At 43.1% G+C, this 14,658-nt stretch overlaps 1 protein-coding gene across 1 annotated transcript in view; it reads right to left on the bottom strand.

Moving 5' to 3' along the window:
* Positions 1–14,514, bottom strand: part of mao (monoamine oxidase) — a 29,620-nt gene extending 15,106 nt beyond the window's left edge. The window contains exons 1-3 of the mRNA XM_067517235.1: positions 14,150–14,514; positions 2,431–2,525; positions 483–620 (exon numbers count right to left, since the gene is read on the bottom strand). Coding sequence (XP_067373336.1) covers positions 483–620; positions 2,431–2,525; positions 14,150–14,261 — 345 coding nt within the window. The 5' untranslated portion in view covers positions 14,262–14,514. The remainder of the gene's footprint in view (positions 1–482; positions 621–2,430; positions 2,526–14,149) is intronic.
* Between the last annotated feature and the right edge of the window lie 144 nt (positions 14,515–14,658).

Here is a 14,658-nt window from a genome sequence, read left to right as displayed (position 1 = left end):
AAGGTCACAGCTAACATGAAGGTTGTGGTGGTGTGAGGGGCGGGTCAGAGATTACGTCGTAGGTCAGTAAGTATGTGGAAACTCTCAACTTAGAATGAGAAAAAAAAAAGACACGTGGCTGAAACATGGATGGGATCTTAGACTAGAAACCTGTTTTGCCTACAGGCGTCTGTCCTGCTGAGTTGAGATGGAGGTTGTGCAACATGTGCATAAAAAAATCATATTATAATCACCAAAAAAAGTATATATTAATTATTAGTAATGATGCACAGTTAAACATGCTGTAATAATATAGATTTTGCTTATTTTCAAGACTAACCACACAGTAAAGGCACAAGCAATAAAATAAAGGAGCACAGAGCTGTTAGACCTGTCAGACCATTATGTACGGAAATGGTCACACGTGGAACATGTATGGATCTATCATATGTCACACACACACCATTACCTGCCACCCTAACGACAGATGCGCCGATACTCACCTTGACATAATGCACCAGGTTTTCCTGCTCATTGACTTTGTATGTTTTTACGCCGTACTCCCTGGCCAGTCGAAGGATGCGGTTCTGAGTCGGCCCGATGTAAGCCCCACCCAGATCGACCCACTTTGTCTGTTTATTCTGAAAAAGAAAAGAAAAATTAATAACTAGCATTCTAGTGTGAACGGTGACAGTTCTCTGGTGTATATTTCCTGATGTTCCTCGTATTTGATTGAAATGTTTGGGGCCATGTTTCCTTGTGGCTTTTCATTTCACCTTCATTTGCAAAATTTTGAAATTTTCCACATTTCGTCACGTTATAATCACAAATGTAAATATATATTATTGGGATGTTATGTGATAAACCAACATAAAGTGATACCAAAGTGTGAAGTGAAAGGAAAATGATAAATAGTTTTCAAAATGTTTTACAAATAAATATCTGAAAAGTTGGATGTGCATTTGTATTCAGCCCTGAGTCAATACTTTGTAAAACCACCTTTTGCTGAAATTACACCTTCTTTTGGGTTTATCTCTTTGCACAACGAGACAGTGAAACTTTTGCCCAGTCTTCATTGCAAAATAGCTCAAGCTCAGTCAGATTGGATGGACAGCGTCAGTGAACAGCAGTTTTTTAAGTCTTGCCACAGATTGTCAGTAGGATTTAGGTCTGGACTTTGACTGGGTCATTCTAACACATGAACATGCTTTGCTCTAAACCATCACATTGTAGCTCTGGCTGTATGTTTAGGGTTGTTGTCCTGCTGGAAGGTGAACCTCATCCCCTGTCTCAAGTCTTTTGCAGACTAGCAGGTTTTCTTCTCAGATTGTCCTGTATGTGGCTCCATCCATCTTCCAATCAACTCTGACCAACTTCCCCATCCCTGCTGAATAAAAGCATCATCACACACAGGATGCTGCCACCACCAGGTTTCACGGTGGGGATGGTGTGTTCAGGGTGATGTACAGTGTGAGGTTTCTGCAACACAGTGTTTTGCATTTAAGCCAAAAAGTTCAATTTTGGTCTCATCTGACCAGAGCACTGTCTTCCACATGTTTGCTGTGTCCCCCACATGGCTTGTGGGGACTTATGGCTTTCTTTCAACAATGGCTTTCTTCTTTCCACTCTTCCATAAAGGCCAGATTTGTGGAGTGCACAACAGTTGTCCTGTGGACAGATTGAGCTGTGGATCTCTGCAGCTCCTCCACAGTTACCATGGGCCTCTTGGCTGCTTTTCGCAGTAATGCTCTCCTTGCCCGGCCTGTCAGTTTAGGTTGTTTGAGGTTGTAACGTGACAAAATGTGGAAAAGTTGAAGGGTTTATTGATACTTTTTCAAGGAACTGTAGAATGGAGTCAATTTAGTCCAACTTGAATGCTTTCACACATGATTGCTTCATACATAAGGTGTCAAAAGTATAAGCAAGGTCACTTTCACTTGTGTCACTTTTGATAAAAGCATCTGCCAAATGACTTATATGTTGAAAATACACATCATCATCCATAAGCGATGTATTCATTTTGACTTCTATGCAGATGACACCCAACTCCACATAGCTGTTGGACCTGACAACCATCACATTTTCTTCCTGTGAGAACTAGAATTAAACAATCATCAGTTTATGGATGATCCAATATGTCCTCATCTGGATATTTCCATTGACTCTGAACTGATTCGGTAACTTTTCCTCAACATTTAAGGAACAAACAGCATTCTGTCACCCAGAGATGCAGAGAAGTTTTTGCAGAATTTCATTAAAAGGAGCAACTAATCAGGACTGCACTGTGCTGATTAGTTGCATATAAAGGCGGAGTTGCAATAGCAGATAACAAAGGTTATTATAAGAATTATAATAATAATATAATGAGTAATATTAATTGTAAGAGCATACTAATGCACAAAATGCCTCACTTTGAGATGCAGGCACTGCAGTGGTTAAGGGTCTTCTTACCTGCACAGTGAAGGTGCGACCACCAACCCGATCTCTGGCCTCCAGCACTACAGGGCTCAGTCCACTGGCTTTCAACAGCTTTGCTGCACACAGGCCTGCACTCGGACAGAGAAATAATCGGAAATACACAATGTAAGTCGACCAACTGAACTTTACCGACCACATCTCTGCCTCTAGGGGTCGCAGAGTTGGCCTCTGCAACATCAGAAAGATCAGACCCTACCTCTCTTTTCCACTAAAAAACTACTGAAAACTGAATTCTTCCACATCTTCCTATGCACTTAAATAAATGTTTAAAAACTTCCTATAGCTCTGTGCACATAAATGCACTTTCTGCAGACACAATGGCAGGATTACACTTGTATACTGCATGTGAATCACTGTCAAATACTGTTGCATAATCACACTTTAAAATATGCAATATTGGTAAAACATAAGTTAAACTGCTTCTCTTTTGTTCCAATTCACTTTGTAGTGCAGAGTGGCAGAGGTCTGTGAAACTTTACACCACAACATCCTTGAAAGCACTTTTTCATTGTCTTCATGAGGCCTTTTTGCTAAGCCAACTTTCAAAGAGATAAGATGGGTGAAGGGGATTATTTGGAAAATCTGACAAGACTGATGAATATCATAATTACAGTTACAGTCAGCTTTATCTTCTACACAGACCCCGTTTGAAAAGGACTAAATTAAGAATTACTACCCGACATTTGCCCTTTGAATGACTGAGATTGGGAAAGATGGGAAGGTTGTGCAAATTTCCACAATGAACCACAGACCAGCTGACAAATGTTGACCACGGAACAGGAAAGAAAGGTCAGAGCAGCCTCTCACATGCATCCACTATACCGACTAAAACTCGTGTGAGTTAAATTCAGTAAGACGTAACATAAACAGCAGGATGTGCTGCAGTTTGTCATAACAAGGCGGAAGAACTCAGACTAAACTCTCAGCAGGCACTAAAATCTGTGCAATCCCAAGATTGAATCATGTCAACTGGACTTCTTACTTCTTGGTTAGAAGTCAAGTGGACATTATTCCATCTTCACTAACCAAACCTGGATGACTGAGAATCTTCACCAACATCTGTGCAAACATTTTTCTGGCACTCAGCCTGAATTCCCGTCCTATCTTCACCTCCTTACTCTCTGCTTCTAAATCCAGCCAAGTCCCACTGAGGCTCGCAAGGTTTATGTAAGTTTGAACATTGTTTGTACTGTTTTACCCGACTCGAACTTCTCGTGCAAACAGAGCCGGTCTGCCAGACTTTGGACAAAGCATTAACCCAGAGCAGCAGAGGCTCACAAATCTTCGCCCGTTAAATTGATGCTATTACCTGCTCTCAGCTCAAAAGGTCAGAAAACAAAGAGCATCTGTTTGCATCTCGTGTTTAAGCTTCAAGCAATCACTGCACAAAGTCTTTTCTTGTTCCTTTCATCCGAAAACCTATTTGGATTGATTGAGGTATAATTTTTCCTTTTTTTTGTTTACGCATAAATATGACTAATACAGTGCCTTGAAAAACTATTCATACCCCTTGAACTTTTCCACATTTTGTCACGTTATAACTCCAAACGTAAATGTATTTTATTGGAATTTTAAGTGATAGACCAACACAAAGTGGCACATAATTATGAAGTGAAAGGAAAATGGTAAATGGCTTTCAAAATTTTTTACAAATAAATATCTGAAGGGACTGTAACTCAGTGTAAAGCTACAGTATTACCCCTTCAAAAGGATTCAGACAGAGCGTTTCCCTGTTGTTTATTTCCATTCCCACACCATCAGCAGAAAAAAAGAGAAATGAACTGCACTGCTGGAAAAATCAACACGCTAAGACCGAAACTTAGGGGGAACGATTTTAGCACGTTTGTGACTCCTGCTTAGTCTCTGGACCGCTGTCCAACACAGCTACAGTGAGCACATCTGCAGTTTTTACAGCGTCCAGAGGTATTGAGCCAAAGTTGAGCCGCAGAGAAATTCTTACAGCAAGCAAACACCAATATCAAATTCCATATGGGCTGCTATTCTACAGGATGACTGATGCTGTCATGAAGATGAAACTGATGTAGAACTTGCTTCTTTTGGTTCTAGCCTGAGTACTAGGTGTAAATAAATCCCAATAAACGTCCCTTTAACTCCCCTACATTAAAATATCTCTCTCTTTGTAGCTGAAAAACTGCTCCAGATGACATCACTTGGAGGAACCTTCAGTCCAGATTATGTCATCCTGTAGCTCAGACTATGGCGTTTGTAATCATGCTCAGCTGGCTTTTCCACAGCCCCCACAAATGATGAGGAATGTTTTAACATAGGGAAGTTTCCCTTCGTAATCCTTTAGATTACATTAACATTTCACCATTATACCTCCAGTCATTACAAATGTGCTTAAAGAAATCACAAATGGAGTAAAAATGTCAGCCAGGCATTGATGGAAACCATGACGGATGGTGTCAGGTGCTTCCTGACACCATCTGTACAGCCGTGCCTCCTCCATATTTGTGCATTTAAGGACTGATCTGAAAAGTGAAAGTGAGTTTGGTTTTATTGTACATCCATGTTTCACACACTGTGCAGCCGACTATTTGATGGCACTAAGCAGAAAAGAGAAGAAGAGTTGACTCAGATGACCCATTGTTTGCACATGAAGTTCACTGAGCTGCTAATAAATCACCTCTTTGCGTCGTTTTATATCTTTCCATCTCTTTTCATTTCCCTAGAGGTGTGTTTAATACATTTTCACTGCATTCATTTTACCAACTGTTCTGCAAGTAATGAATATTATGTCTTAATGAACACAGACGCACACATAGTTTGGCGCAATAATGGAGGAGATTTGGCTTCTCGGATTTTCCTTCTGTTGCAGCTCTTATGCCACAGCTTCTGTTTTGTCTCTTTTCTTTAGTCTTCTTTCATTTCTTCCTGTCTCCTGATTCCCCAGCGCTGCTCCTCACTCCTCCACCACAGCACCTTGGGGCTCCGGTTGACCTAATTGCCTGGTGTCCGAGATATTTGAAAAGGAAAGAGAACACAAAGCTAAAACTGACTGTGTGCTTTGGATTTTAATGGGCCAGTGTCTTCGAGCTTCAAAAACTCCAATTTATGTGCGTGGCCTGAAGGAGTCTTTGGAGCTTTTTGTGCAGATGCACAGGATCACAACAACAGGATGAAGACAGTACACACACATGGTGCATGAAAGTGGAGTTTCCAGTTTACTCATATGGTGCAGGTGCAGAGGACTGGCTGCATTAGTCTAAATGTTGGGTTGCAGATGGACCCACAGATGATGAACTTTATGCTACAGTCCTGCATGCACTCAAAGCCTGACTTGCCCATACTTGACATACATTACAAACACACACCTTAACAGTTTGTACATTTGCATCCCAGTCTTCCTGAAGGATCGTCTCAGCATCATCTGATTGGACGGGAAGTGTCTAAACTGCCATCTTCTGGCCTACGTCCTGTAGATTTCATATGGGCTTTGGGCCACTCAAGGACAGAGACTAGTCCTGATGTCTCTCCGGTATCATCATGGCTGTTTGCCTTATGTGACTGTTGTGCTGAAGGTTTCAGCACGTTTTCTTGAAGAACTTCTCGAAGTATTCGTCCTTCTCTCAACTCTGACCAGTTTCCCTGTCCCTGCTCCTGAGAAACTCATGTATGTCAAGCCTGATCCTGCCACCACCATGCTTCACCGTACGGACGGTATCAACCAGATGATGAGCACTGGCAGACACAATGCCTGGAGTTCTGCACAAAGAGTTCAAATTTACTTCACTAGAACAAAGAGTCTTTCTGAGTCTTTTAACAGCTGACAAACTCCAAACAGGGTGTGGTTTTACTTCTACCATGGTCTGCTCATCGTGCCAAGCTCTCCCATCTCTGCAGAAACCCTCTGACGTTTTGTTAGAGTGACTATTTAGCTTCTGGTAACCTCCGTGAGCAAAGGGTCCTGATGTCCAGTTACTTAGTTTGGCTGAATGGTCAACTCCTGGTGGTTCCAGACTTATTGCATTTCACAGTTATTGGCTCCACTGTGCTGCTGGGAACACTCAGAGCTTTTGAAATGGTTTTATACATGTGATCTGATCTGAGACTCACCACAAAGTATTGTTGCTGAGTGCCAGGAAGGTCAAGGGACGTCCTTGGACCTCAATGCTTGGCTTTTGTTCTGACATGCGATGTAAATGTGGGACATGTTATTCACAGGTGGATGTTTGTCAAACTATGTTCAATCAGACTCCAGATAAGTTCTAGACAATCAGATTTTATTTGATTTGATTTTTTATTTAATCAGAGATTATTTAATTAAGGGCTTTTGGAGATGATCAAAATATTCTAGATCGTTTGTAACACCTCAGTTTTTGTGTGTTAATCTGTGAAAAATCAGAACATCCCCTTTATCCTGACGTTGAATTAAAGTCTTCAAGATAATGTAGAGGCAGCTTAGGAAGACACATAAGGGTTTGTCTGTGCCAAATGCAGTCAGTTTATTCCCGATGTTTCACGGTGTGGCTGCTTTAATTGTTTTGACCACTGTGGCTTTTATTGGTGATAAAAGTTTTATTGGTTGATATCGTTGGGTGTCACCCAGTCTTGTGCTGTGCTGAAACTGTGAACCAGAGACAATAATGTTCTATTCTTCTTAACCTTCACAGCTGTGTCGGAAAATGTCCAAATGTCCTCACTCCCAACATTTAAAACTGGCCCTCACACACACAGAGACACACAGTTTGTTCCTGCCAAGTGGCTCTATCTTAACAATTACTGTTGTCAAGGAAACTGTGTCCGTCCCTTCCTCCAGCACAAAGGGCAGAGCATGAAAAGGACTATTTGTGTGTGTGTGTGTGTGTGTGTGTTTTTATCAACACTGTCTCCTGGTGTTTCTGCACTGAATCTCTTTCCGACCTTGACTGTAAAATTCAACGCGACCACACACACACACACACACAGGTGAATTCAAACACGTGTGTGGAGAGAAATTAGTCTCATTAACGGTGCAAATGTGTCACATGATCCACAAACTAAGCATCATTCATGTCATTCACAACACCACAAACAATGCAAAACAAAAACACGCTATAACTTGTATAAATATTAGGTTCCAAATTCAACACAATTTCATGAACCTCATGACATCAGATTATAATAAGTGTAAACTCCACATTGTCTCTGTCTTTGGAGTGACGCAGTGTATTTATGAATACCATAAATTACATTTGTAATTAGCGTTATTTATATACCATAACCGAGACAAAGTTCTCCCCATACTCATATACTACAAAACATCAACTACAGTATTTCATGTAGCAGCACCTTCTATTAATTAATAGAATCACTCATTCTGTTAAATGTGTATTGAAGGAAGATATTGTTAACATTTGCAAGAGGAAGTGAATCCAGTAAATCCAGGTACTCAGAACGTAATGTGGATTCAGGGCTATTTGTGCGTATTAGCATCTCTGCACAATATGTGTTTCTCTCTGTGTGATGGACGGGCAGCCTGTCCAGGGTGTAATCCTGCTCTCCCCCACTGCATGATGGGACACCGGATGCTGTTTCTATGACGGATGGGAAGAGTGTTCGAGCAGTATCCCGACCACACGACATCCAGTTCCTCGTTATTGGCCTTTTGCATATTTTCTGCAAACACATTGCGTCCGACCATGTGAATCTAAACTTTCACACCTCTGTCCTCTGAAGTCCTCTGGGCAGTTCCTGTTTCTGTCTTTATCTCGGCTCACTGCTCGGCATCCTCTGACTCTTGCCTCTTCCTACCTGGTTTACCACCTGTCTTTCATCTTCCCACTCAAAACTGCTCTTGCCATCTTTTGTCCCCCAGCATTTCCCAGTAATAATGGTGTAAAAATCACATTAGCAGGCATCACCAGTGTCTGCTCTCTATAATTAAAGTGCTTTTATGGAGGTCATGCTTAAAATCCAAACCTGTCATTTTTACACTTTGTTTTATTAACTATCAGTCAATCAAAACAGGATGAAATCTTTTTAGTAAGCGAGCTGTAAGTTACCATGTTACTGCTTTCTGAGAACTGAAAGTGTTGATTTCTCAGCCACATCAGTGAAATGTTTAATACGTCACCAATTGCCGGACATCTGCTGTTCAATGTCAAAGGATCCTACATGATGCCGAGATGCTGCACTGCTGTCGGTTACGCCAGCGTGTGGTTATGTGTGCGTTTAGTGTTGTCTTCACAGGGACACAAACATAAAAAAATAAATCCATTGGCATCAGAGTGACAAGTGTGCCACTTAATCAGGCTCCATATTGATCGGGCGGGGGGGACATTTAGAGGACGTGCAGCAATCACATTTTGCCTGTCTCATGTCCTCAGCGTGGAGGCACTGACTGGCTGTTTATTGGCAACGAACAGAGGAGGAATATTGACGTGCAATTCCATGAAATCCAGACAGATGTGAGGAGGAAAGAACAGGAGAGTAATATGAGAAACTAGTTTCCTGTGTGTGTTGACTATTTAATCAATGTTTTTTTTAAAGGTGAAAACTGCTTTATTCATCAGATCATATGCACTCAAAAAATTCTACCCCATAGTTGCATTTTATATCGTATATTTGATCTAGTTTTTTAGGCTCTGTTAGTGTTTTATATATGCACCATGGGTCTGAGAGTAACACAGTTTCAATTCTCTGTATGTGCTGTACATGTGGAAGAACTGACAATAAAGCAGACTTGACTTGACAATAGAACTTAAACAATATGTCAGATGATGAGACATTTTACCATTTCGTGGCAAATAGTAGCTAATTTTGAATTAATAATTACGTTTGGTCAGACAAATAGATGATTGTCGTAAATATATCTGGGTGGAAACAGTCCTGCTCACAATCCTTTCAATCGTGGGGATGATTTCTGGATTAACCAAAAGTCGAAAACACTGAGGCTCAGTGATACAGGAAAATATTCAAATTTCATTTTTAGATCAATATTGTCATTTAATTTTGTAATTTAATATGTGTTTATTTAAAGGTTCCTGTATTAATTACTACACTCTCTTGCAGCTCTGCATATCTATACTCTCTGTATTGTGGAATTTATAATGTTCATGGTCTCTTTGGGGTTTTTTTTGGCATTTCGACTCCTATTTTAATGGTTTTGAGGCCTTGTTCATTAAGTATTTTTTTGTGATTATTGATTATTGCACCTCCAACATATCACCTCAGTTTGGAATCAAAAATTAACTTTTTTTAGTCCATCCTCGGCTGCACTACTTGTTTATCTTCAACTATAGGTCACCTTATTCACGGTGTTGAGCGGCATCATCATCATCAGATTTGCAATTTTAAAATGGCTTTTTGTAAAACTGAGATATTGCAAATGTTTTCAGAATATTTTCCCCCTAAAGTCCATAATTTTTTTTTAAATTGCTTGTTTTTTTTCCCAGTTAGAAGACCGAAATACTAGAATTTGCAGTAGTTTATTATCAGTTGTTTGGCAAATAGTTGCTAGTAATTCTAATTTCTGTAGACCAACTAACCAAGTAATTGGCTAATTGTTTCAGTTCTAGTCGTGTCAAGTAGAGGACAGCGGATGGTGGTGCAGAGATTTGGTGTGTGTGGATAGTAGAGGATAAAACCGATCAGAATTAGCTTGTGCAGAAAGGAAACTATGCATTAAATATGAAGTAACAGAGGAGAAATCATATGGGTAAATAATTGTTTTGCGTTTTAGTATCTATAAAAAGGCTCCAATCAGCTCCAATGTGACTGACTCACTTCAATGTTGCAATTCAACTAAGAGCAAATAATAACGCTAATTATCATCTCACTTCGAGTGACAAACCCTAAGCTGAGAAAGGTCACCTGCTCCCAATCTCTCGCTCCAGTGAACAAAGACGAAGATGAGGACTTGTGCAAACATCCATCAGCTGGATGTGCTTTTCTCACAACCACTACCACCGTTTATAGGATTAACACAGCTGAGATTACAGCTGCACATTTCTCAGGGACGTACCTGCCACACACACGGCAAACAGAGCAGCAAGCTATGCAGAAAATGACACAGGGGAAGGCTGCTGAGTGCTGCATCTAATGATCGTGTCTGGCAGCTCAGGCAACGGCTGCTGTTGTTTGCACAGCTGGACGGAGAAAGTGGTGTTCCAGGATTGAAGCCAGGTTGATGGCAAATAGACGGGCAGTCACAGAAGGCTTCGTGTGGCCTTAGAGCCATTCTGAGGTGAAGTGAAGACGGACTCCACAGGTGCACCTGAGCACTTCGGTTGTTTAAACTAAACCACGAAGGTCTGGAAGTTTGCATGAAGACAGTAGAAGCTCGAGAAAGACGCGAGGAGGGAAGGTGTGAACTCCTAGCGCCGCACCAACATATTTTTGGGGAGCTGTTGTCCTTGGTCGTTACACAGCTCCCTAAATACCAGCACATCGGGAAAACTTTCGTGCTCTTTTCACCCATTTTCCACTTGCACCTCGCAGGGACGAATGTTTCCTCCCTGGAGGCTTGTTGTTGTGAACTGCACGGTGAACGCGGTGAACAAATACACGCTCACGTACAGAACTAAATGATTGTTGTCTCAGAGTCACGCTTGCATCCGCATGATGAACTTGAGCATAAAATTCACTCCACTTCTAGTCGACCAGAGCAGCCACAACAAAAAGGTTTTATGCCACGACCTCACGGTAAAGCTGCAGATTCAGCTAATAATTCTCTGTGTCGTTTGTTCTCCACACCATCATCTGATCAGTTATTATAAAAAAAAACAAAAAACGTTCCAGCTGCTTTAAGCAACGAGACAAAGATGACAACATGGAGCATCAAACATGCGTCGAGGAGCCGTGGGCTGTTACAAGTAAAGCAAACAAGTCATCTGACAGAATAAACACCCAAAATAGCCTAAACGCACACATGCAGCCCTCCAGTCTCTATTGAGGCCTAATGACTTTTCTTACTGTATAAACAGCACTGAATAAATACCACTAAAGGGCAGCGCACATCAGCAGTGCAGGGGTGCACGTCATAGCTCCCACACACGCCGTTTTCCACGCGGGCCCACACACACCACAGGCATCACGGCCTGATGCGTCGCAGAGTGGGTACAACTTCTGTTCTGTGTGTGCGGTGCGTTCACAGACACAATAGCACTTTTTGCAGCCAGCACACTCCGGGTTTTGTTGTTACCAGTGAGGTCAGTGCGCTGGAACACTGCTAAAACAAACACAAGCTGCTGGGAAATCAGTTAGCAATAAAACAAACGACTGGGTTAGCATCAGTTTGGCTTCCCGCCTCATCTTTGTACTCGCCGTCTTTCTACACTACAGGGGCACAACTTTTGTTTTACGTCCAAGTAAACTCACCACACTGACACGGATTCTTCTCGACTCACATTGGCTTAATTGTAAGTCTGCATCTGGATCCAGCATCTGGATTGGCATGTTGTGTGTGTGTGTGTGTGTGTGTGTGTGTGTGTGTGTGTGTGTGTGTGTGTGTGTGTGTTGTTGTCCAAAAACGATTAAAAACACATCATCCAGATGCATTTTATTCATTCCAAAGAATGTGGCCGACATATTTTTAACAAACTTTGCCCTGCGTTTCCTTGTACTGCAGTACTGTGAGCTGCCCAAGATCCCCAGTGGAGTGATTGGGACTGACGACCAGTTTTGGACGACATTTATGTAAAACCACATAGTTCGTGGGAACTAAAAAGTGTTGCACATCAGTACTGTCACAGTAACAAATGGGAGTGAAACTCTAGACCTAGTGTCCACAGATGAGGTCTGATAAAGCCAAGTCCTGATATGTTCTGTCGCTTTAAAGCCGTTTAACTTTACTGCCGGCTTTTCAGAGTAAAGGTCGTGAAGACGAGGAGGCCAGTTGAGTTTATAGACCCGGTTTATTGGGAAGAACTGCACCGGACTTTCATTTTCAGCCAACTCAGGAGCAATAAAAATAATAAACCCCGTGACTCCCTTACTTTTGCACTTTTGATGGTGCAATCTTTCCAACCTCTTCAATCAACAAGTTGTCTGTTTATACTCTGAAATAACACTCACTTCCCTTTCTCCCTTCCCCAGTTCTCAGACATGTAGCTCTTGCTCTCATTCCTCATTTCTGCTTCCCAGCTTCCCTCGCTGCATTTCCCACAGTCGCAGCTGCCGAGACAAAACAAGAAGAGGTGGTTCTCTCCTTCTAGTCCCTGTTATTTCTGGTTACCATTCCTCTGTGCCCACCCGTCCCCCCCTCCTCCTTCTCCTCCTCTTCCTCTGGCATCCTCTGTGCATGCCGGGTGTGATAACAGGCTGTCACAAGGGTTTAAGGTTTTCTCCAAAAGTGCTGGCCATCCCTTGAGGATGCAGCAGGAAAATCACAATTGTGTTTGCAGGCAAGAGAAGACACACAGAGGGAAAAGAGGTCTCCCCCCTCCTTTTATCTGTCCTTTGAGTGGACAGTGATTGTTATATGTGGACCTCATTGGCAGCGAGTAAAGGGCAGCGGCATAAACAAACGGTGTAATTACAGAACCCTAATGTGACACGAGGGATGAAACGCAGGGAGTGAGGGGCTGTCTGCCAGTGTTATTAGATTAACTTGTTTCTCCAGCTTTTGTTTGGTCCCTTTGACTCAAATCGGAACTGACACCGGCCTAAATTCTTCACTGTCTGACAGACGGACAGACTTGCGGGCAGGAAAACGCTCGATTCAAATCGTTTAAAACGGGAAGAGGGCAGGAGAGGGGGACAGAAAGGGCAGAGGTTCAGTCACAGCCAGCGGATCAGGAAAAACAGCGGCTTGGCAGGTGTTCAGATCCACGTGTGGACAGGTGTCACTTGAGTGGCAGTTCTGTTCTCCTGTTATTCAGCCGACGGTTAGATTGTTGGAATCCTGCTCACGTGAGCTCTTTTTTTACTCTTCTCATAAATGTGATGCAGCTTTGGGAAATCGCAGACAGACACCATCAACCTAAAACACATTCCTGCTTCGGAACTACCCCCTCTCCCTACAGGAAGCACACTGTTACCTAACAACACACTTTGCATTGACAGGAAACTGCAGAACCTTTGGCATTTCCATCAGACACCGCCGAGCACTTATTTATTTCCCTGCGAGGACTTTCATAGCCCACCCACGCACGATTAAAATGATTGTGACCATCCTCACATTGTGACTGTGGTTAACATGCAGCGGTGCAGTGTTACCCGCTTGCATCTCGCAAAAGCAGCAGCTCTTCGCACGGGAATCATCCACAGCATCCCACCTCCTGTGAGGCGTAAAAGGAAGCAGGGAGCAAAAGTCACATGTCAGGCGTATTGCTGCGGCCAGTGCTAATTTATGACCCCCCCCCCCCCTCCTCCTCCTCCTCTTATGTAATACAACGTATGCTCTGGCTCATTACACGGTGGACAGGGGGAAGAGGGAGCCTCACGGAAGAGACGTGGACGCGCAGAAACTGGACGACACATCTCAAAAAAAGAAAACACGCACACATTCTCCCAAATAACAGAGTCTAGAATTCTCCAGTGGCTGCAAACCCAGCTCCACGCCGCCGCTGTACCACTTCTTGACGACAACACAAGAGCGATTTTGATGCAACAGTTGTCAGTCACCTTACACAAAGCGCATCAGCTCGATGGGCAAAATACTATTTACCCACTCAGTTTGTGCCCCCACCCCCTCCTTCTCCCTCCACCCCCCACGCAGACAAATATAGCTTTCTGGTGCTGCACATACCCGATATGCCTCCGCCGACCACTATAACATCGTAGGTGTTGCTGGGTGCAGTCATGGTGCTGTCTGGGTGGTCTCCCCCGTCTCTGCTGTCTCCGCAGGCCGCTGAACGCATGGCGCACGGGGGAGCGCATCTGTATTAAAAGCGCCGGGCAGGCCCACTCCCTGCAGACTCCACCCACCGGGAGTAGAGCTGCGCAGCGCCGTGAGCACAGGGACGACCAGCGGGAGGTGTGGTGGACCTGCACCAGCACTACTCTTTCACTCCATTATGTGCAACAGTTATGTGAGACGCGGACTTCGCTCCTCATTGTCTGACCCAAGGCTTCCGCTTATCACGCGGCTTTCGGCTGCATGTACTAAAAGGAGCAACTTTGATCCACTGTTGTAAAGCGCTTTGTTAATGATGCAGCTTTCATTCTGGCAGTTTCAGCGTTTTCCCACGCAGACAGGGTCCCTCCTCTCTGTGAGATCTGATTAATAAGCCGCCGGTGGAGATGATCCAGGATTGT

Source organism: Channa argus, chromosome 9, assembly GCF_033026475.1.
Source record: "Channa argus isolate prfri chromosome 9, Channa argus male v1.0, whole genome shotgun sequence".
NCBI classification, from domain to species: domain Eukaryota; kingdom Metazoa; phylum Chordata; class Actinopteri; order Anabantiformes; family Channidae; genus Channa; species Channa argus.
Note: the sequence above shows the minus strand (reverse complement) of the source record. Positions and strands in the feature narration are given on the sequence as shown.